At 38.5% G+C, this 21457-nt stretch overlaps 1 protein-coding gene across 4 annotated transcripts in view; it reads right to left on the bottom strand.

The window, feature by feature from the left end:
• The window catches only part of LOC122112511, a 54643-nt gene extending 33575 nt beyond the window's left edge, over positions 1-21068 (bottom strand). For 3 of the 4 annotated variants that reach the window (XM_042685311.1, XM_042685310.1, XM_042685308.1), the window contains exons 1-9: positions 20786-21068; positions 15635-15729; positions 12615-12668; positions 11496-11552; positions 10431-10481; positions 8729-8782; positions 5995-6036; positions 4950-5000; positions 2469-2525 (exon numbers count right to left, since the gene is read on the bottom strand). In XM_042685311.1, coding sequence (XP_042541245.1) covers positions 2469-2525; positions 4950-5000; positions 5995-6036; positions 8729-8782; positions 10431-10481; positions 11496-11552; positions 12615-12668; positions 15635-15693 — 425 coding nt within the window. In that variant the 5' untranslated portion in view covers positions 15694-15729; positions 20786-21068. The remainder of the gene's footprint in view (positions 1-2468; positions 2526-4949; positions 5001-5994; positions 6037-8728; positions 8783-10430; positions 10482-11495; positions 11553-12614; positions 12669-15634; positions 15730-20785) is intronic. The other variant, XM_042685312.1, reaches the window with a different exon arrangement.
• Positions 21069-21457: the final 389 nt, after the last annotated feature.

Here is a 21457-nt window from a genome sequence, read left to right as displayed (position 1 = left end):
CCCCATGCTACAATGAACATGAAGAAACACTGATAATGATACTGCAGTATCACTATAGGAACTTTCCAAATCCAGATCTCCACTTTCTCTGTGTATTGTGTGTATAAGAATCTCTACATGTATATATATATATAGATGTATATGCATCAATCTATATGCAGAGAAACATACAGAGATTATATGCACATGGATGTGTGCACTTATGTATGGGTATAAATGTGTGTATGTATTTTGTACCTGGTTTTAGCATAAATTACTATTTACCCATCCACTGTTATCCATGTATATTATGGATTCATTTATTTCTCACCTTTTTTTTACATTGGAGATGCAAAGATTTCTCTTAACATTTTACTGTTTTAAGAAATACAAATGCCCTAGTCCAAGATAAGGGCATTTATAATAAATTCAACTTTGCTTGTAGATCGCTCTACTGAAATTTCTGACATTCCAATCCCTGTTTCCTTTCCTCACCTTCACCCATCAGACAGACCTAGTTTGCTGAAGGCTTGCATTTGCAGACACTCAATACTGATGGCCATGTTTGGCTCTGGGTTTGAGGCAGTAGCCTCACCTGACTGCAGAGTTCTAGAAAGTAAGTATACATATTGTCTGCCTCAGCTCGAATCACTGCTGCTGAGGGATCTATGGCTTAGTCTACTGCTATCTTCTCTTTGCTAAAATAGAATAGCTGGCTGCAAAAACTCCTGAAGGTAGATTTTGCAAATCTCTACATCCCTTTATTTTCATTGTTTTATGTTCTGTGAAGGTAGGAGGGGTTTGAGTCTGTATATATGTGTATGTTTAAATATGTACTAAACAATAGTATATGCATGTATATAGATTGCTTTTTCATATATATGCATAGATAGGTTTGTTTTTAAATTAATTTATAAATTACTTTTCTCTGATGGCTCTATCACAGGTGTCTGATATCAGTCTTGGCAAAAGTACCTACAAGTAGATGTCATTCATAAATACAACTTGTGTGAAACCAATAACTACATTTCTTAAATGAGTCAGGTAGTAGTAGATTTTGTTCATGCATCAGTCCTTATTCAAATTTGGCATTTTGTACTAATAATGAGTATTCATATGGTGGTAACAAACATATTAGACTTCTGCAAAAAGAAAGTGATTAGTACAGATTTAAACAGCTATCATCTGTATCACAATGTGGAACTAATTTTTTTTTTTGGGGGTCCAGTTGTGGGGCCTGAACTCTGGGCCTGGGCGCTGTCCTTCAGCTCTTCAGCTCAAGGCTAGCACTCTACCACTTGAGCCACAGCGCCACTTCCGGCTTTATTTTTTCTGCTTATGTTATGCTGAGGAATTGAACCCAGGGCCTCAGGCATGCAAGGCAAGCACTCTACCACTGAGCCACCTTTCTCAGCCCTGGAACAAGTTTTTCTAAGTATAATTACACAGTTGAGGGGCTTATCCCCCCCTACCACTTCAAAGTAGTTCTGGATTAAGCCCCAAGATAACTCCGTAGAACTATGCATATCATGGCTATCTTCCTGTAAATTAGAGGAAGGGGTTGTAAACACATGATAATGACTGGGAACTTGTAGAACCAGCTTCACTTGGTGCTGAAGACTCTGTTCCCTACCTACTTCTGTATCTGTTCCTTGCTCCAAATAGGGTTCTTTTGTCCCCACAATCAATCTACATATTCTCACACAGGCAAAACAAAATGATCCTTAGGTTCTGCTGGGATTTAAACAGCATGTCAAACACATCAAAGGCATGAAATATTTACCTTATGACATGTGTCTGTTTTGTCCAAAGACACCCTAAAATATAGAAAGTTTCATTCATATGATATATGAATTTAGGGTGGAACCAGAGTCAAAGCCTTTGCTCCACTGACAATCTCAATGAACTTCAAAAAATCCAAATCTCAGTCTCCACATTCCTCTACTTATATGAGTATGATCAGTATCAACACAAGAATGGATATTCAAACAGGGCTTCTAGGAAAAATTAATATTTTATACCTGCAAAAGACTCTCATGCAGAAGCTAAGAAAAATATGTATGAAGAAAACATTAACAAATGTTTACTGGCATTTGTTGTGGATTTTAAATTCAAATCACTTCACAGGACTCAACCCTTACGCACCACCTTATTTGCTGCTTCCCATGTTCCCTCGATTCCTTCTTAACACTGATTGTGGTTTCACGTTCCTACTGGTCAGGTAGTGAACAGGAACAGCTTGCTAAAGCAGAACTCCCATCCAATGTGATGGTTGGACTTCTAGAGTAGCAGAGTTCTAGAGAATGAAGCATGGACCCAGGATCAATGATCCCCAATAACCTGGCCTCCACAGAACACTGAAACTAACCAAATGTCTTTTGAAGTCCTCTATAATTTTCTCTACTGTTTCAAAAAAATTATACATTCTGTGTATTGTCATCACATGACAAAATAGTTTATCATTCAGCCAACAAAAGAAAACAACTCACCCAGTGGTCATGAAGTTACCAGAACCAATGACTATATCCGGTATGGTATCAGTATCACTGTGAACAAATGAAAAACAAACAGAAAATTAAGTTGCACTATGTATAAGAAACCATACTTTCCTTACTACACACAGTGCTGACTTTAAATGTAACCATGGCTTTGTGAATGCTAGGCAAGTGATAAACCACTTAAGCTACATCTCTAGCTCTTCTGCCCACACCATGACCTCTCTCAAATACTCAAGTTTGAACTCAGATCACCATACTTGCACTAAGTGCTGAATTTAGAGTCATGCTTTTGTCTGTACTGGCTTACTCAATGATCTCCCTGTTTGGGTTCAGTATAATCGGGGAACCTGGTTCCTGCATGTTAAGTGCTCAATTTAGACTCAAACTTTTGTCTCTACTTGCTTGTTCAATGTTCTCCCTGTTTGTGCTTCCATCATAATCTGAGATGGATGGCATGCTATAGTCTGATATCTATAATCCTATCTACTCAGAGGCTGAGACTGAGGATAGTAATTTGAAACCACCAAGAGTAGGAATGCCTATGAGAGTCCATCTCGAATTAACCAGCAAAATGTTGGACTCAAAGAGTAGTTCAAGAGCAAGAAAGCAAAATAGGCACAAGGCTCGGAGTTTTAGCTGTAACAGACAGACAGACACACACACACACATATGCAGACACAAGTTAATAATTGTCATTTGGAAGGTACTTTGCTCATAAAAATCTTACTATAGTCAATCAAAACATATACTATTCAATCTCATAGGCTCTTATACAAAGGCTGATAGCTTTCTAACGGTTTTCTTCTGTGCTCACTAAAAAAGCAAGGAGTTTGTTTTCTGATTGGATTCTCATTCCTTCACCTAACTGAAAAAAGAGAGGAATATTGCAGATATAAGATACACTGCCCACCTTTTTTATATAGTTCCCAGAAATTCTGGCTTAATATCTGTGTATCTTTGTATTCATGCATGCATGTATGTATGTTTGTATACACACATATATGCACACACATATACATACCTGTATGCATGTGATTTTTGCTGACATCTTCCAGTCTGAGCTCTATTGGTTCATTTATATCCACATTAAACAATTAAGCAATTATATTATGCAAAATCAAATATGAGGTAAATTCCTACGCTTACTTCTTCACTCGTTAGCTACAATTCTCCCAAAATTAATAAACTGGTAGGACTTGAAAGTTTTATATGCCTAGTTATAAGAAAAGGTGTATTTCTGGTAATCTTGAGAAATGAAACAAAGTATCTAGGGCAAAGTACATGTACACATCTGCAAAAGAAATGCTTCACTGCAGATTTAAGACTATTTCTTTCCTAGGCCAGGTGCTTGTAGCTCAAACATATAATCATAGCTGATTCGGAGGCTGAGAAACGAGGGTCTCAGTTTGAAGTCAGCCCAGGGAGGCAAGTCCCTGAGACACACACACACACACACACACACACACACACACACACACACACACACACACACACACACACACACACACACACACACACACACACACACACACACACACACACACACACACACACACACACACACACACACACGAGTCCTGGGGTTAGAGTCCTGGACATTGTCCCTGAGTTTCTTTTGCTGCAGGCTAGATTTCTACCTCTTGAGCCACAAAGCTTTTTTCTGAATAGTTTATTGGAAACAAGAGACTCCTGTACTTTTCTGCCTGGGCTGACTAGCAATCATAACTCTCAGATCACAGACTCCTGAGAAGCTATGATTACAGGCATGAGCTACTAGCAACCAGTTCCTAAGACTTTTATTTCCTACAAACTATGCAGAAAACAACAGAAGTAGACCTGTGTCTCAAAGGGTAAGGCACTAGGCCTTGAGTAAAATACGCTCAAGGTCCACACACCAGCTCTGAGTTCAAGCCTAAAGACTGGAACAAAATGACAATAATAATAACAATGATAGTAATAGTGATGATGATGATGATGATGATGACGACGATGACAATGCAGAGAATTAGAGGATGAGTCCGCAGGTTATACAATTATGGACAATCAGCAAGATAGGTAAAAGAGGTATGAAAAGATTATTTTTACAGGCCAGAAAAAGAGCCAACACCAAAGGCAATTTGACTTAAGACTTCTACCCGCTAGAACTTTGGAATAGCTTGTAAGTGCATGAGCTATTTTGTTTGTGATAATTTGTTACTAAAGTCATCAAACACTTGTACTGTCCATTCAAATGGGGTCTCACACACAGGCTACCTGACAGCTTTCTAGGAGTTTCACTCACTGCTCACTAAAATATCACTAAGGCTATCTTCTGACTGGCTTCTCATTCATTCACAACTTGGAAAAGTGGGAACTTTCCAGACATAAGCGGTAATGCCCAATCTTTTGAGACATCTCCCAGAAATTCTGGCTTAATGCCTCTGTATCTTTATGTACATATATATATACATACATATAAGGAATGCATCTCACCTATCACTAATGTCTTCCAAGATTAGATCTCCTGTTTTAGTATCTTCCAGGCTAAAGGATTAAATTATACACAGTCAAATATCAGGCAAATATATTTACATTTTCTTCCAACTTAGCTACAATTTACTTAAAACTAATAAATTGGAAGTTGAAAGTTTTACATATTTAGTTATATACAAAGGAGTATTTGTCTTTCCTGACTAGGACAAGTATATGTGCTCACAGATATAATCCTAGCCTCTCAGGTGATTGAGATCGAAGGATCATGATTTTCAACCATACTGGACAGAAAATCCATGAGACGCAAGTCTCCAACTAGCTACCAAAAACACTGGAAGTGGAGTTGTGGGTCAGGGACTAGAATGCTAGACTTGAACAAACCACACTCAGACCCTAATCTCAAGCCCAATGACTGGCACATTGAAATAAACAATAATTCGATTCTTATAAACATAAGAAAAGTTTAATGTCCTATTGTTCTTGAAATAATTTTAAAATCAGCTTACTTCACAATAACTCAACCCTCACAATCTAATTTTCTATCTAATGTTCTGCTTCCTATGTCTTCTCTATTCCCTCCTTAATAAAGTAATCTTGGCAGTCTTTCCTGCCTGTCAGATAGGAACAAAGAATAGAAGGCTAGAAGCAGGACTCCCATCTAATGTGATGGTGGGCCTTTCAGGGTAATTGAGTTCTGGAGAATGAAGAATTGGTCTGAGGTAGATGGTTCTCCTATCTACTGAGATCTGCAGAACAGTGGGACTGCCTCTGTGTTTCTGAGAGGAATTCTTACATTCCTCGGATCTTTATGAGTCCCATACATGCATGTTGATACTCTGACTAAGGATTGTGCCTGCCAGTCCTTGAATTCACAGCAGACCATGACCAAGTCTCTTTTGACCTGCTCTATCATTTTCTATTTAGTTGCAAAACTGAATATGACTACATAGAGTTTTTGATAGGTAGTCATGTATTTTGTCGATTGTCATCATACTCCATCCACAAAAATGGTTTACCGTGTGAATGACAAAAGAAAACAACTCACCCAGTAGTATTGTTGACAACGGCCAGTACAGTATCTGAGTCACTGTGAACAAATAAAAAACAAACAGAAAATTAAGTTGCTCTATGTAATAGAAATCATACTTTTTTTAACCAAACTGCTAACTATTGACAGCAAGGTCTGTGCAGATAAAGCAGGTGCTCATTTACTTGAATTATATCTCTAGCTCTTCTGCCCACTACATGACCTCTCTCATATATTGAGGTTTGAACTCAAATCACCATATTTGCACTAAGGGCTCAATTTAGAGTCATGCTTTTTTCTGTACTGGTTTACTCAATGATCTCCTTGTTTGGGTTCAGTACAATCTGGGAACCCTGTTCCTCTAGGTAAGTGCTCAATTTAGACTCACAGTTTTTTCTCTATTTGCTTATTCAATGATCTCCCTGTTTGTGCTGGATGGGCATGCTACTGTCTCACAGCTATAATCCTATCTACTCAGAGACTGAGAGTGAGGATAGTATTTTGAAACCATCTAGAGTAGGAATGCCTATGAGAGTCCATCTCCAATTAACCAGAAAAAGGTTGGACTCAAAGAGTAGTTCATAAGTTCCATCAACCATAACAAGAAAGCAAAATAGGCACAAGGCTCAGAGTTTTGGCCATGACAGACAGACAGACAGACAGACAGACAGACAGACACACACACACACACACACACACACACACACACACACACGCAGACACATGTTAATCATTGTCATTTCAAAGGTACTTTGCTCATAAAATCTTAATACAGTCAATCAAAACATATATTACTCAATCTCAAAGGATCTCATACAAGGCTGATAGCTTTCTAAGGGTTTTCTTCTGTGCTCACTAAAATAGCAAGGAGTTTGTCTTCTGACTCGAATCTCATTCCTTCACCTAACTTGGAATAGAGAGGAATATTACAGATATAAAATATACTGCCCACCTCTTTTATATAGTTCCCAAAATTTCTGGCTTAATATCTGTGTATCTTTGTACTCATATATGTATGTATGTATGTATGTATGTATGTATGTATGTATATATGTATATATACACACATTCATACATATGCATATGCATCTGATTTTTGCTGACATCTTCTACTCTGAGCTCTATTGGTTCATTTATATCCACATTAAACAATTAAGCAATTATATTATGAAAGTCAAAGTTGAGGTAAATTCCTACCCTACGTCTTCACTCGTTAGCTACAATTCTCCTAAAAGTAATAAACTAGTAGAACTTGAACATTTTACATTTGCAATAACTATGTCTGAGTCAAACAGAAAATGTCAGATAAGTTGATGTTAGGCAAATGAACCCCAAGGAAAGTACTTAAATGATTTTTTCTTTCATGCAATTGTTTCTAACATATTTATAAGATGATTTCCTTGTTGCCTTGTATGTCCCTCCCCCACGGTATAACACCTGCTGTCACTGTATTTGATGTTGGTATTATTTGTGGAGGGAAAGGAAAAAACAAATCATTTAAATAGGGATACAGAGGGATTCATTGCAACAATGAGATGTACAAGATGTTATGCCAAAAAACGAACTTTACAACTTTTGGGGGGACAGAGTATCGGGTGTGGTGTGGGGGATGGAAAGGGATGGGAAGGGGAAACAAAGGAGGAAGCAACAGTGCTTGATAAGAAATGTACTCATTATCTTGCCCACGTAACTGTAACTCCTCTGTATGGTATTTTCACAATTTTAAAAAATGTAAAAAAAGAAAAAGGGTATTTTTGGTTATCTTGAGAAACAAGGTGTCTAGGGCAAAGTACATGTACACATCTGCAAAAGAATGTTTTAAATCTGCTTCATGGCAGATTTAAGACTATTTCTTTCCTACACCAGGTGCTTGTAGCTCAAACATATAATCATAGCTGATCAGGAGGCTGAGAAACAAGGGTCTAAATTTCCAGTCAGCCCAGGGAGGCAGTTCCTGAGCCTTTTGTGTTTTCATGGGTGCGTACGTGGGTGCTTATGTCCATGAGACTCATGTCTCCAACTAGCTACCAAACACACTGGAAGTGGAGTTGTGGGCCAGGGACTAGAGTGCTAGACTTGAGCAAACCACACTCACGAACATGGCTCAAACCCTAATCTCAAGCCCTATGACTGGCACATTGAAAAAAACAGTAATTCTATTCTTATAAACATAAGAAAAGTTTAATGTCATATTGTTGTTGAACTAATTTTAAATTCAGCTTACTTCACAATAACTCAACCCTCACAATCTAATTTTCTATCTAATTTTCTACTTCCTATATCTTCTCTATTCCCTCCTTAATAAAGTAACCATGGCAGTCTTTCCTGCCTATCAGGTAAGAACATAAGGCTAGAAGCAGGACTCCCATTCAATGTGATAGTGGGCCTTTCAGAGTAATTGAGATCTGGAGAATGAAGAATTGGTCTGAGGTAGATGATTCTCCTATCTACTGAGATCTGCAGAACAGTGGGACTGCCTCTGTGTTTCTGAGAGGAATTCTTACATTCCTCGAATCTTTATGAGTCCCATACATGCATGTTGATACTCTGACAGGATTGTGCCTGCCAGTCCTTGAATTCACAGCAGACCATGACCAAGTCTCTTTTGACCTGCTCTATCATTTTCTATTTAGTTGCAAAACTGAATATTACTACATAGAGTTTTTGATAGGTCATCATGTATTTTTTGATTGTCATCATACTCCAAAAAAAAAATGGTTTACCATGTGAATGACAAAAGAAAACAACTCACCCAGTAGTTGTGTTGTTACCAGAACTGATGACAATGTCTAGTAAATCTGTGTCACTGTGAACAAATGAAAAACAGAAAATTAAGTTGCACTATGTATAAGAAACCAAAAATTTTTTTTAACCAAAGTGCTGACTACTGACACCAAAGAATTTACAGACTAAGCAGATGCTCAGTGACTTGAGCTACATCGCCAATTCTTTTGCCTGTACTACTCAGTCTCTCAAATACTGAGGTTAAACTCACAACCTTATATTTAAGTGCTCAATTTAGAGTCACACTATTCTCTATGCTGTGTTTTTCAATTATCTTCTTGTTTGTTCTTTTATCATTATCTGCTAGAGATAGTTATGCCACTTTCTCACATTTATAATCCTATCTACTCAAGAGGCTGATGACAGAGGATAACAATTTGAAGCCACTGAGATTAGGTATATGTTGGGTGCAACATTTCTAGTTAACCAGTTAAGTGCTGAGCTGAAAGTATAGTGCTCAATTAACAAATCAGCCATAAATAAGAAAGCAGAATAGGTATAATATTCTAAGTTTTTTTGGGGGGGTCCAGTTGTAGGGCCTGAACTCTAGGCCTGGGCACTGTCCCTCACAGCTCTTCAGCTCAAGGCTAGCACTCTACCACTTGAGCCACAGTGCCACTTCCAGCTTTTTTCTTTTTCCTTTGTGTGCTGAGGAATCGAACCCAAGGCCTCATGTATGCAAAGCAAGCACTTTACCACTGAGCCACCTTCCCAGCCCCTAATTTTCTAAGTTTTATAAGTAACAACACACACACACACACACACACACACACACGCACGCACAAACATGCACACACACCCTAATCTTTGTCTTGTGGCAGAAGATATTTTATGGAAGTGCAGTCACAACACATTAAAGTAGTCACAAACCTGTCATAGTTCCAGCGATTAAGCCCTTTATCCAGCATTAATCATGTCCTTACTCTATTCATAGTGTCAGAAACTTTAAAATCACGCTTAAAAAAAATTAGAATTCAAAGAAGTTCACGTTCATAATAAAGTAGAGCTTGGCTCTGGTAACCCACACATATAATCCTAGCTAGTCAATAAATTAGATCTGAGGATCATGGTTTGAAGCCAGCCCAAAAAAGAAAGTTCCTGAGATTCTGATCTCCAACAAACTACTCAGAAATTCAAAAATTGACCTATGGCTCAAGGGGTAGAGCACTCTCCTTGAGCGCAACAACTCAAGAGTTGGTGCCCAAGATCTGAATTCAAGCCACAGGACCTGAGCTGAATAAATTAATAATTAAATAAATAGATAAGGCAGAGACCTAGAGGATGAGTATATATGTCATTAAATTGTCAACAAATAGCAGTTAGGGGGAAAGGGTGCAGAAAGATTCTTTATACCCTGTTATGAGACTTCTATTCCTAGGACTATGAGATAAATTGTGAATGCATGACATATTTGGTTTGTAGAAACTGATTACTACTGTCATAGAAAATGTATACTACCTTATATAGACTATCTAATTGCATTCTAAGAGTTTTCTTCAGAGTTCACTGAAAAAGCACAATGTTTTTCTTCTTGCTGGGTTCTTATTTTTTTGCATAACTGAGAAATGGGAGGAATGTAATAGACACAACTTGAATAACTAACCACTTCATATAGTTTCCATAATAACTAGCTTAATACCTCTATATCTTTAGTTACATATGCATCTCACCTTTTGTTAACATGTTTCGAGATTATCTCTTGTGGTTCAGTCTTTTCCGGGCTAAAGGGTTAAGTTATACACAGTCAAACACCAAGTGAATTCATAAATTTACTTTTTCATTCAAGTTAGCTACAATTAAGCCAAAACTAATAAATTGGTACAACGTCAAATTTTACATATTTAGTTACATGAAGAGCAGTATTTCTATCTTTCCCTACAAATGAGGCTTCTGGGGAAAATTACAAGAGTAAAGCTGGCTTAAACAGGTTGCATTCATGATTTAAAAATAATTTTGTCCTAGGCAAGTGCCTGTGCTTCAGGGTTATAATTCTAGCTGCTCAAGCAGCTGAATTCTGAGGATCACTTGTAACCACCATGGACCAAAAAGTCCATGAGACTCATATCTCCAATTAACTACCAAAAAAAACTGAATTTGGGCCTTTGGATCAAGTGGTAGTCTTGAGCACATAAAGCTCAGGGTCAGAGCTGAGGCCCTGACCCCCAGCTTAAAAATGGGAACAAAAATAAATAAGAAACAAGTGAATTTTCTATCATAGAACACATTAAAAAAACTTAATTCTCTGTTACTGTGGACTAATTTAAAATATTCTGCTTCCCATGTCCTCCCCATTCCCTCTTTAATTACATGAATTAAGGCTGACTTTTGTGCCTATCAGATAGGGATACCAGGCTAGAAGCATGACTCCCATCTAATGTGATGGTGGGTGGGCCTTTAAGGTTACTGAGTCCTAGCGAATGACGCATTGGTCCAGGGTTGATGAGTTCCATTCTCCTGGGTTCTACAGAAAACTGGGACTACCTGCTTGATTCTGAGAGGGATTCTCACCTCCCTTGGCTCTTCATGAGCTGCATGCATGCAGCTACTTTGATACTCTTAAGGATTGTGACTGCCAAAAGAGACCAAGTCTCTTTTGACCTGCTTTATCATTTTCTATTGAATTTCAAAAATGAAAATTATTCTATACAGTTTTTGATAGGTCCTCACGTATTCTGTCGATTGTCATCATATTTCAAAATGGTTTACCATACAGATGACAAAAGAAAACAACTCACCAAGTAATGTCATTTTCATTGGAACTGATGACAACCTCTGTAAGTATGTTGTCATCACTGTGAACAAATGAGAAACAAACAGAAAATTAAGTTGGACAGTGTCGATGAAATCACACTCTTTTACTATAGTGCTGACTACTGAAAACATGGCCTGAGCATGCTCGGCAGTTTTAAGTATGCTCAGTCTCTTGAGCTAAACCTCCAGCTCTTCTATTCCTAAACCACCTCTCTCAAGTACTTAGTCTGAACTCAGAGCCCTGTGATTGCTAGCTAGGTGCTCAATTTCGAGTCATACCTTTTCTCTGCTGGCTTACTCAGTGTTTGTGCTTTCAACATAATCTGGGATGGCTGGGCATGACTCTGTCTCCCATCTATAACCCTACATACTCAGAGGCTGAGAACAAAGGAAAATAATTTGAAGCTACCCAATTTGGGATATCTTAGAGAGTTCATCTGCAACTAACGAGCAAAATGCTGCATTGAAAAAGGGTTAAAAAATTAACACATCAGCCATTAATAATAAAGCAGAATCGGTACAAGGCTTGGCTTTGAACTTTAGGCCTAACAACAAAAAATACAAACATACCCTAATCTGCAACATGATTTTACTAGGAAATCCAGTCACCACACATTCAAGCAGATACAATCGTGTCACAAAGCAAGGGATTGAGCCCTTTTTCAAAAGTAAGCCACATCTTTACCCTGTTCCTGCTGTCTGGAAACACTGGAATCAGATTTATAAGAAATTATCTTTCTTGGTCTAGAAAAAAATATCTTCTACAAAATAAGGCAGACTTATAGGGTGAATATACACATTATAGAATTGTGGACAAACAGCAAAATAGGGGGAAAGGGTCTAGAAAATTCTTTAAAGGCCTGATAAAGAGCCTGCAGGCACTTTTATCTGACACTTCTATCCTCTAGAGCTGTGTGCAACTTCGTTTTTGCTTTTGCTAGTGGTCTATGCTTGAACTCGGGGTCTGGGGCTTTTCTTGAGCTTTTTTGCTGGAGGCTAATGCTCTACCACTTACCCACAGAAACCAGTGGTTTTTAAGGAAATCTGTCTGTCATCAAGTCCCAATTCCTTTTACAACTCATATTATTTTAAAGTCAACTTACGTTTTTTCAGTCTCTGGATACGTTCTAGTATCTGTTGTAGCATGTACAACTCTGCTACAAAGTAAAAGACACAAAAAAGCAGTCAGACATTTTGGAGGGCAGTGAGACCCTTGGTACTGTAGGATTTCAGGATAGAAAAGTAAAAAAGAAAAACAAAACAAAACAAATACAAACAAGGAATTTTGACAGAGCTAAAGAAACAACTCCAGAGCACAGAACTGAACCCTGAAACAATCTGATAGGTGCCCTTATAGGGGTGTGTGTTTGTGTGTGTGTGTAGGAAAGAGGAAGAAGGAAAAAAGGTAAATTTAGAATTCATGAGTCTCCTCTTCTTCTTCCTTATTTTGTGTACCATTCAGGCTAGCCTGCAATCCATTTGGTAAACGAAACACTGGGTAAGTCAGAAATGAAGGGATGGTTTCAGGTAATAGTTTATGAACAAAACCAAAAGTAAAAACACTAGCACAAATATTCTAATACCATGGACTAGTTCCTATTGAGTCTTTTTTTTTGAGGGGAGGGTCTGGTCGTGGGGCCTGAACTCTGGGCCTGGGTGCTGTCCCTCAGCTCTTCAGCTCAAGGCTAGCGCTCTACCACTTGAGCCACAGCGCGCCACTTCCGGCTTTTTTCTTTTAGCTTATGTGGTGCTGAGGAATCGAACCCAGGGCCTCATGCATGCAAGGCAAGCGCTCTACCACTGAGCCACCTTCCCAGCCCCTCTATTGAGTCTTGTGTAAGAAAAACAGTAAACAGGTCAAGAGTGGTCTAAATTATGGTACGGTATGGGATAGGATTTGGTATGGATTAAAGGAAGAGTTCAATTGTAGAGCACTTTATGAAACACTTATGAAGTAATCTCCTGGGTTCAAGCCCTCAAAACATTGTGAAAAGAAAAATTAGTTTATTGGAATGATTTTTTTCTTTTCTATGAATTCATTTTTAAAGGATATTTTGTTTAGACTATAAACAATCAAAATTTAGCTCAGTGGAAGAACATGAAAAGGACCCTGAGTTTGATCCTCAGCACTGGGAAAAAGAAAAAAGCTAAAAAGACAATTACACATACAAAATAATAATAATAATAATACTGGTACTAGTAGTAGTAGTAGTGGTAGTAGTAATAGTAACAAAAAAGACTGAATTTAACTAAAACAAAGTCATCTCTACATAGCTGCTGCTTGCCACCAGGAGTCCAACATGGAATTGTAACACCAAAAAGTATATAGACTATTAGAAAGAATGTACACTTCAGGTGGTTTCTACTGAGGAAGAAAACTGTCAGATACTGAGCAAACCGCAAATAGTGAACTAGTTGGGGCTCCAAAACAAAGCATCAGACATTTATGGATGCTACAAGAACTCTGAGTATACAATGATCAACCCCTGCGAGAGGTGAAAGTAGTAGTAAAATAGCAGCAGTATATTTTATTTTATATACACATATATATATGGAAATACATATATGTTTATATTTTAAGGCTTTGTAAACCTTTCCCACTTTCCTATAAACCATTCCCACTCTCTTTACCACACTCTTATAAATACCTCCTATGCTCTTAAATACTTTCTACACTCTTTATTTATTTATTTATTTTGCCAGTCCTGGGCTTGAACTCAGGGGATGGGCACTGTCCCTGGGCTTCTTTTGCTCAAAACTAGCACCCAACTCTTAAGCCACAGCGCCCCTTTCTGGCTTTTTCTCTTTATGTGGTACTGAGGACTCAAACCCAGAGCTTCATGTGTGCTAGGCAAGCGCTCTACCACTAGGCCACATGCCCGGAGCCCCACTTTCTACACTCTTAAATTTACATAATTTTATCAGCAAAATCCCATGATATAGCAAAAACTCTGCAATACAGATTTGGATTTTTTTTTTTTTTGGTTAGTCATGGGGCCTGAACTCTAGGCCTGGGCGCCATCCCAGAGTTCTTCAGCTCAAGGCTAGTGCTCTACCACTTGAGCCACAGCGCCACTTCTGGCTTTTTCTGCTTATGTGGTGCTCAGGAATCAAACCCAGGGACTCATGCATGCAAGGCAAGCACTCTACCACTGAGCCACCTTCCAGCCCCCTGGATTTTTTTTAACCCATGATACAATAAAGCTGCAAAAAGGGAACTGCAATATAGTGAGGGAAAACTGCACTCTATGAAGACTGAAAAACTACTTTAGTAAGCTGCTTGGGGGCACAGATACTGTCTTCTCCATGGGACATGAATAAACCAGCAGCTGAAGACAGGATCTGATAGGAATCAACCTTCTTCCAAGGGTACACACCACAGGCTTTATTCAGATTCTTACATCCTGTTTATACAATGTGAGCTACCTTTAAAATACTTTGGCTGAGTCACATCTTTCTTCCGTTTGGATTTTTTTCTGGTGCCAGATACTGGGGCTTCAATTCAATGTCTGGGCACACAAGGCTAGCACTCGATCACTTGGTGTACTCATAACTTCTAGGTTTTTGGTGGTTAATTAAGAGACAAAAATCTGATGGACTTACCTACCTGGGTTGACTTAGAACCACAATCCTGAGATCTCAGCCTCCTGAGTAGTTAGGATTGCAGCCATCCATGCCTATGTTTTCATATTCTATCATACATAATGCTGAATTATAAGGCACTAATATCACTAATAAAAACTAATTTTACCTTCACCATGGTAATGAAGTATGTTTCTGATGTTAATTAAAAAACTGAAGCTCTTGTGGTATCCTTGTGGAACAGATCTAGGCTGAATACCAGTTTCTCATCCCTAACACACTATCCACCTTTATTAGAACAACCAGCCACCCCCAGAGTGACTTAAAAGGGACTGGAACATGGCTATCCCAGTGCTTAAACTTCAGTATATTCTAGAACAGTAAAGGCATAGAACAAGGCCTTTAATCTGTGAACATGTTAAATAACATTTCCATATACTTTATATTTATTAAGAAAAAAGGCATAGCTGTGTTCCTGATTTTACTAAACAAGCCTAGGATTTTTGCTCAAAATTTAGCACATTTGAGTCCTATGACTTACTTGTGACGTCTGATGAATACAAACCAGTAGTACACGGATCTGCAAAAGGATCTGATCATTCTATCATCATACGAATATCTCAAATTCAAATAATCCTAAGAAAAGGAAAGCACATAAGAATTTTATATTCATTATTTCTAAAACAGACTTATAGTATCGCTAAAAATAGGGGGAAAGCCACACATACAAAGTTTTTATGTAGTGCTCAGCATTTCCAAATTTTTGGCCCACAAAATTCTATAGATTTTATCAATTCATTGAGACATACATTCTTCAATTGCCTTTCTTATTTTACTTCCAGATACAGAAAAACTTTTGAATCTTCAAAATATATTAAGTTTAGCTAAAGTACAAGACATTTCACAGATTAATCCAATTGCTACATAGGAGGTCTTAGAAAGTTAAATAAAAAGTTTCACTACATCATGATAACTTATGACTTTTCTATCTAGAAACATTGTGCAGTATAAATCAAAAGCATTAGAGAGAAAGTGGTATGCTCCTCAATATTTCATAGAGTGGATATATGTTATACAAGAAAATTAGAAGTCAACAGGAAATAAAAAGATATTGCCCAACCAGGGGCTGGTGACTCATACCTTTAAACCTAGCTACTTAGCGCTGAGGATCTTGGTTCAAAGCAAGCCAAGATAGGGCAAATCCATGAGACTCCAATTAACCAGGAAAAAAAGCTGAAAGTGGAGATGTGGCTCAAATGTTAAAGCATCAGCCTTGAGTGGAAAAAGTTTTGTAAGAGCTTGAGGATCTCAGTGAAAGCTCTACTATTATACTATTACTTCCCCGCCCAAAAAATTTCCAAATAAATGGCCAAGTTAATAAGTAATAATATAGTGTCTACACTGAGGCCACCAGAAATGTGCTGTAACTTTGTAAACCCTTGACAAGAAAGAAAAATAGAAACAAACAGGAAAATATTCTTTGTAAAATATAAATGGTTTCAGGCTAAAATACTGATTCTGACTTTTGAACCTAGAGCAGACACTTGTAAATTCCATCCCGTCCAGCCATACAGGTCATACACAAAGGTAGAATGCTCAAAGCTCTCAGTCTAGCATCTGGTGCCCCACCGATGTGAACCAGAAGAGGCAAGGCAAAGCAGAAGACCTGTAGCCAGCCCTGCTTCTGCTGTGGTTGATGTGGTTCAAAAGAGGGTGAGGGGCAGCAGGAAATGTTTGGACAAAATGATTGGACTCAGACCATCTCACATCTTTCAATTTATATACAACTGGACATAAAGGAAGATCTAACCCTATTCCAGATCTAGATGGTAGTTGATTCTCCCGCTACCCTTCAGGGTAAGAACTTTCCTGGATTTTTGTTTTGTTTTCAGCATTTTTAATTCCTAATTCCCCCTATTCAAGCTTGCTTGTTAAGACATTTCCTGGGTAGCAACACGGTAGCACTACTTGGCCCAACTAGATTTCACACTCAGGCTAAGTGGGCCCTGGGAGGTACCAGGAAAATCCTCCACTCAAAGTCAACAGAATTCCCAAGTACTCAGGAGCTGATATCTGAAGAGTGAAGTTCAAAGTCAGACCAGGCAGGCAAGTCCACTAGGACTTCAGAGTCCATTAGGATTCTAATCTCCTATGGTAGGGCATCAAAAAGCCAAAAGTGAAGTTGTAGCTCAAGTGGTGGAGTACTATCCTTGAGCAAAAACAGCTAAGGGACAGTGTCAAGGGCTGAGTCCAAGCCCCAGTACTAACAAACACTTCACTCAGCTGACCCCCAAAAACCCCAGCCAGCCTTCTCTCTCCCACATCCCCTCCCGTCAGCCCTCTGTCCTCCACATACCATCCCACAAGCCCTCCCTCAAAAAACTCATTAATTTTATTTTCATTCTATTGGTAGAGATGAGAAGTTGTGCCCAACTGACATATTGGGAAGATAGTAAGGCTACCCTTGCTCAGACCCTCACCCCATGGTCTTTACCTGTTGGGCATTCGCCAACAAATATAAGAGTAAGAATTTTGTTCCCATGGTAACCCCAAACAGAAGACTCTGATCAGCTTGATGTCACTGAAGGAGGAACGGAATGTAGTTCATTTCTAACTACAGAAAATTAAAGACACAGGCCCCTTAAAGACTGGGGGCCCAAGGAGGGGAGTATGTACCAAGGCCAAAGAGCCTAGGATAATAACTTCAGGACATCTACTATCTTGCCCATTTTTTTTTCTCCTGAATCTAATGGAGGGAATTTTTCTGTTAACCCAAACTGATAAAACTAGGAGATCTCTGAAACAAAAGGCTTTATTAAGCTGAGACATATGTTAGCTAAAAATAAAGAGTTGGTACTGGAACAAACTCCCAGAGGGAACATGACAGGTAACAGGAAAATTGTCACCAGATCAACAGAACCAGGGTATTTAACAAAGAAAATTCAGGAAGAATGATAAAATATTACACAGAGCGACATTAGCTACAAATAAAAGGGAAAGGACAACGCAAAGTGGAGAAGTCCTGGATGGGGATCTCCTCTCCTTTTTTCATCCTATGCAGAGTATCTCAGAATTATCATGTATTATGTATTCTGATTGATCTTTTGCCTTTCCCTATAGGTTGGACAGAATGAGCAAGGGCCTGGATGTTTTCTGAACGGTACCTAATCTGGTTCAAATAGGCAAAAGGGACAGAGAGGACTTAGAGAATTTTTTAATGACTATTCTATTGGTGCTGGGGCTTGAACTCAGGGCCTGCGTGCCATCCCTGAGCTCTACCACATGAGCCATGGCTCCACTTCCTGTGGAAAATGTTTTAATTACTCAAGCTATCATTTCACAGAATTGGGAGGAAACAGGGCTGAGTGGTGCCTGAAGCTTCCAATCCTATCTACTTGGGATGCAGAGAGGGAAGATTGTAAATCAAGGTCATCCCGGGAATAAAAAGCTCATGAAACTACATCTCAACCAATCACTGAGTAATATGTTACACACTTGTTATCCTAGCGTCAAGGGAAGCCTGCTGGGAATGAGTAGTGCACATCTATCATACCCAGCAATGTAAGAAAGTAGAAGTAGAAGGAGTACACAAAGCAATGTTGGGCCAGATTAAAAGCAAGTCCTGCTCCCACACACATAAAGAATTGAGAAAAAATAAATAATTGTAAATTAACATTATACCCCTTATTTATGATTGAATGAGTCTGAAAGAGGAAAATAAATGCCAGACAAATAAAACTTGTTAAATGCAGTAGAAATAACTCTGTGGTGATTTTCATATACAACTTACCATAAAAAATCAGCAACACATTGAATGGGCAAATAAACCAGACAGACAAATATATTTCGTAAGAAATACAAACGTGGAGAAATGCCCAAATCCCTTGCCATTGACAAATAAAAACACAGGGAGTTTTCCTGTCTTCAGACAAAATGGCTATCACCAAGAACACAAACGGCAGCAAATACTAGAAAGAATGCACTGAAGATAGGAATATAAATCAGTATAAGATCTAAGGAAATCTGTATGGAGATTTCTCAAAAAACTAACAGGTCTACCACACAATCCAGTGAAAATACTCTTTAGCATGTATCTGAAGGAATGTAAATCAGAATATAAGAGAGGCACCTATAAATTTCTTTGTAGCATTATTTACAATAGCCACGCTATGGAAATAGATGCTTTAGAAACTGTCAAGTGGCTTGAGAAATGTGATATGCACAATGAGAAATGTGAGATGCACAATAGAATAATATTCAGCCATAAAGATGAGTAAAGTTATATTGTTTTTAGCCCAGGTTCAGAAAAGCAAGTCATAATGTTTTCTCTCATATGTGGAAAAACACATATGTAAACAGATAAAGGAGATCATACGCTCAAACATACAACATTTTGTCACTGTGGGGCTGTTGTAGCATTAAGAGGAAGAGGAAAGGAAAATAATGTTGAAAATTACTTGAAAACATTGCATCTGTAACTGAAAATGACATAATGAAATCTCACTAGAATGGGGAAGGGGGGAGTAAGCAAAGGTCATCAATCTGATTAAAGGACACCATGTGTGAAATACCCTGAAGCCTCTAAAAAACTAAAAATAGCACATGTCAGGACACTGCCATACTGTCCTTGGGCATATATATCTGAAGGAATCTAATCAATATACAAGGAAGACACCCACACACCCATGTTTATTGCAGGTCTGTTTGCAATAGACAAATGGCAGAATCAGCGTAGGTGCCTGATAACTGATAGGTAAATATATACCATATAATATTACTCAGTCTTAAAGAAATACTTAACTATGTCATTTACAATAAAATGGAGGGGACTGGAGATCATCATTTTGAGTTAGACAAGCAAAGCTGAAAAAGCCAAATATCATGTTTTCTCTCACTTGTGGAATCGAGACTTTAAAGGCATACATATATATGTATATATACACATACATGGAGCTTATGGGACAGTCTGGGGAAGTAAAAAGGAGAGGAGAATGGAAGGTAAATGATAGCAAATTACACTGAAGCTATGTATGAGGTGGTAATCTCACTGAAGGCTGCTAACAATAGAGGGGTGGGAGATGGGAAAGAGCAAGAAGAGGAGATTCTCATTAAAGTGGAATGCATGTGCATGAGTAATATGGCTATATTACTTGTTATAGTTACTAGACAATACCAAGTTTAAATAGGAACTGCAATTACAATAGCTTCAAATAAAGATTTCCTAGGATAACCCTAAATAAGGACTAAATATTCTTCCTCACAAATATAACATCTCAAAAGAAACATGGATTAAGGCATTAGAAAATGGAAAGGTAGTCTGGAAGAGTTCATACTAATATTAATTAGTCATTGATACTAAGGGGATACCTATACAACAGAATATTATTTGACAATGAAAAGCAATGAAGTATAGATAGATAGATATGTACTTTAAGGTGGGTGAACTTTGAAAATACAAGCCATGTCATATCTACATGAAATGTCCAGAATAAGAACATAGGACAGAGAAAAATACTTCAGTGTTTGTCCTAAAATTCTAGTGGGAAGTCAGTAAGAGAATAAGAGAATGACTAGTATTGAGTATAGAGTTTCTTTCTGGAGTGAAGAAAGATACCTAAAATTATAGAATGGTAATGTTAAGTGGTAGCTTCCCAACTCTGTAAATGCAAATAAAGTGTATTGAATTGTATACCTCAAAAAGAGCGAATTGTAGGTTCTATGAACTGGATCTCAATACATAGGTTGAAAACCCCAGATGTCCCTCTACCTCTAGGAGAGGCAAATATAAACTACATTGCCATCTGAAGGTGCATGGGATGCATGATAGGCCCTCCATGAATGCAGAATTGTTCAATTCCTGAGGCTTTGAAGACACTGGTCTCAGATTCTCTGCGCTGGAACACCGCCAGCCTACAGGTGGAGTTGTCACGATGGCTCCGGAAATGAGGTCCTGAAGTCTGTGGAAGGTGATCCTGGCCCCGGCCTCCTGAGTTGGCTTGTCCTTTCACCTGCGCTCTACACACCTTTCCTGCTTGCTTCATTGAGGACATTAGGAACTTCATGGTCAAGCCCAAATCTTCTGGAAGCCAGTCCTGGCAGAAATGTGGGTCATCTCCACATTCTGGATACAGGTCCTGCAGTGAGAGAACTTGGTTGGTTTCTTGCTCTTCAATAGCAAAAGAGCTGGCACACATGGAATCATGATCCTACTAGACCAGGCCCGATGTTTCTAGAACACTGTGGCTCTTGGGGCTAGATAAGGTTGTGCACCAAAGCTATGGAAAAACGTCAGCAGGGTGACCAGGAAAATCCTCCGCTCTGGCACTAGCGCCTAAAGTGCCTTTTTTTTCACTGCATGGTTTGC

Source organism: Dipodomys spectabilis, unplaced genomic scaffold (assembly GCF_019054845.1).
Source record: "Dipodomys spectabilis isolate Male_0828 unplaced genomic scaffold, ASM1905484v1 ptg000095l, whole genome shotgun sequence".
Classification (NCBI taxonomy): domain Eukaryota; kingdom Metazoa; phylum Chordata; class Mammalia; order Rodentia; family Heteromyidae; genus Dipodomys; species Dipodomys spectabilis.
The sequence above is the reverse complement of the archived record's forward strand: the minus strand, read 5'-3'. Positions and strand labels throughout refer to the sequence as shown.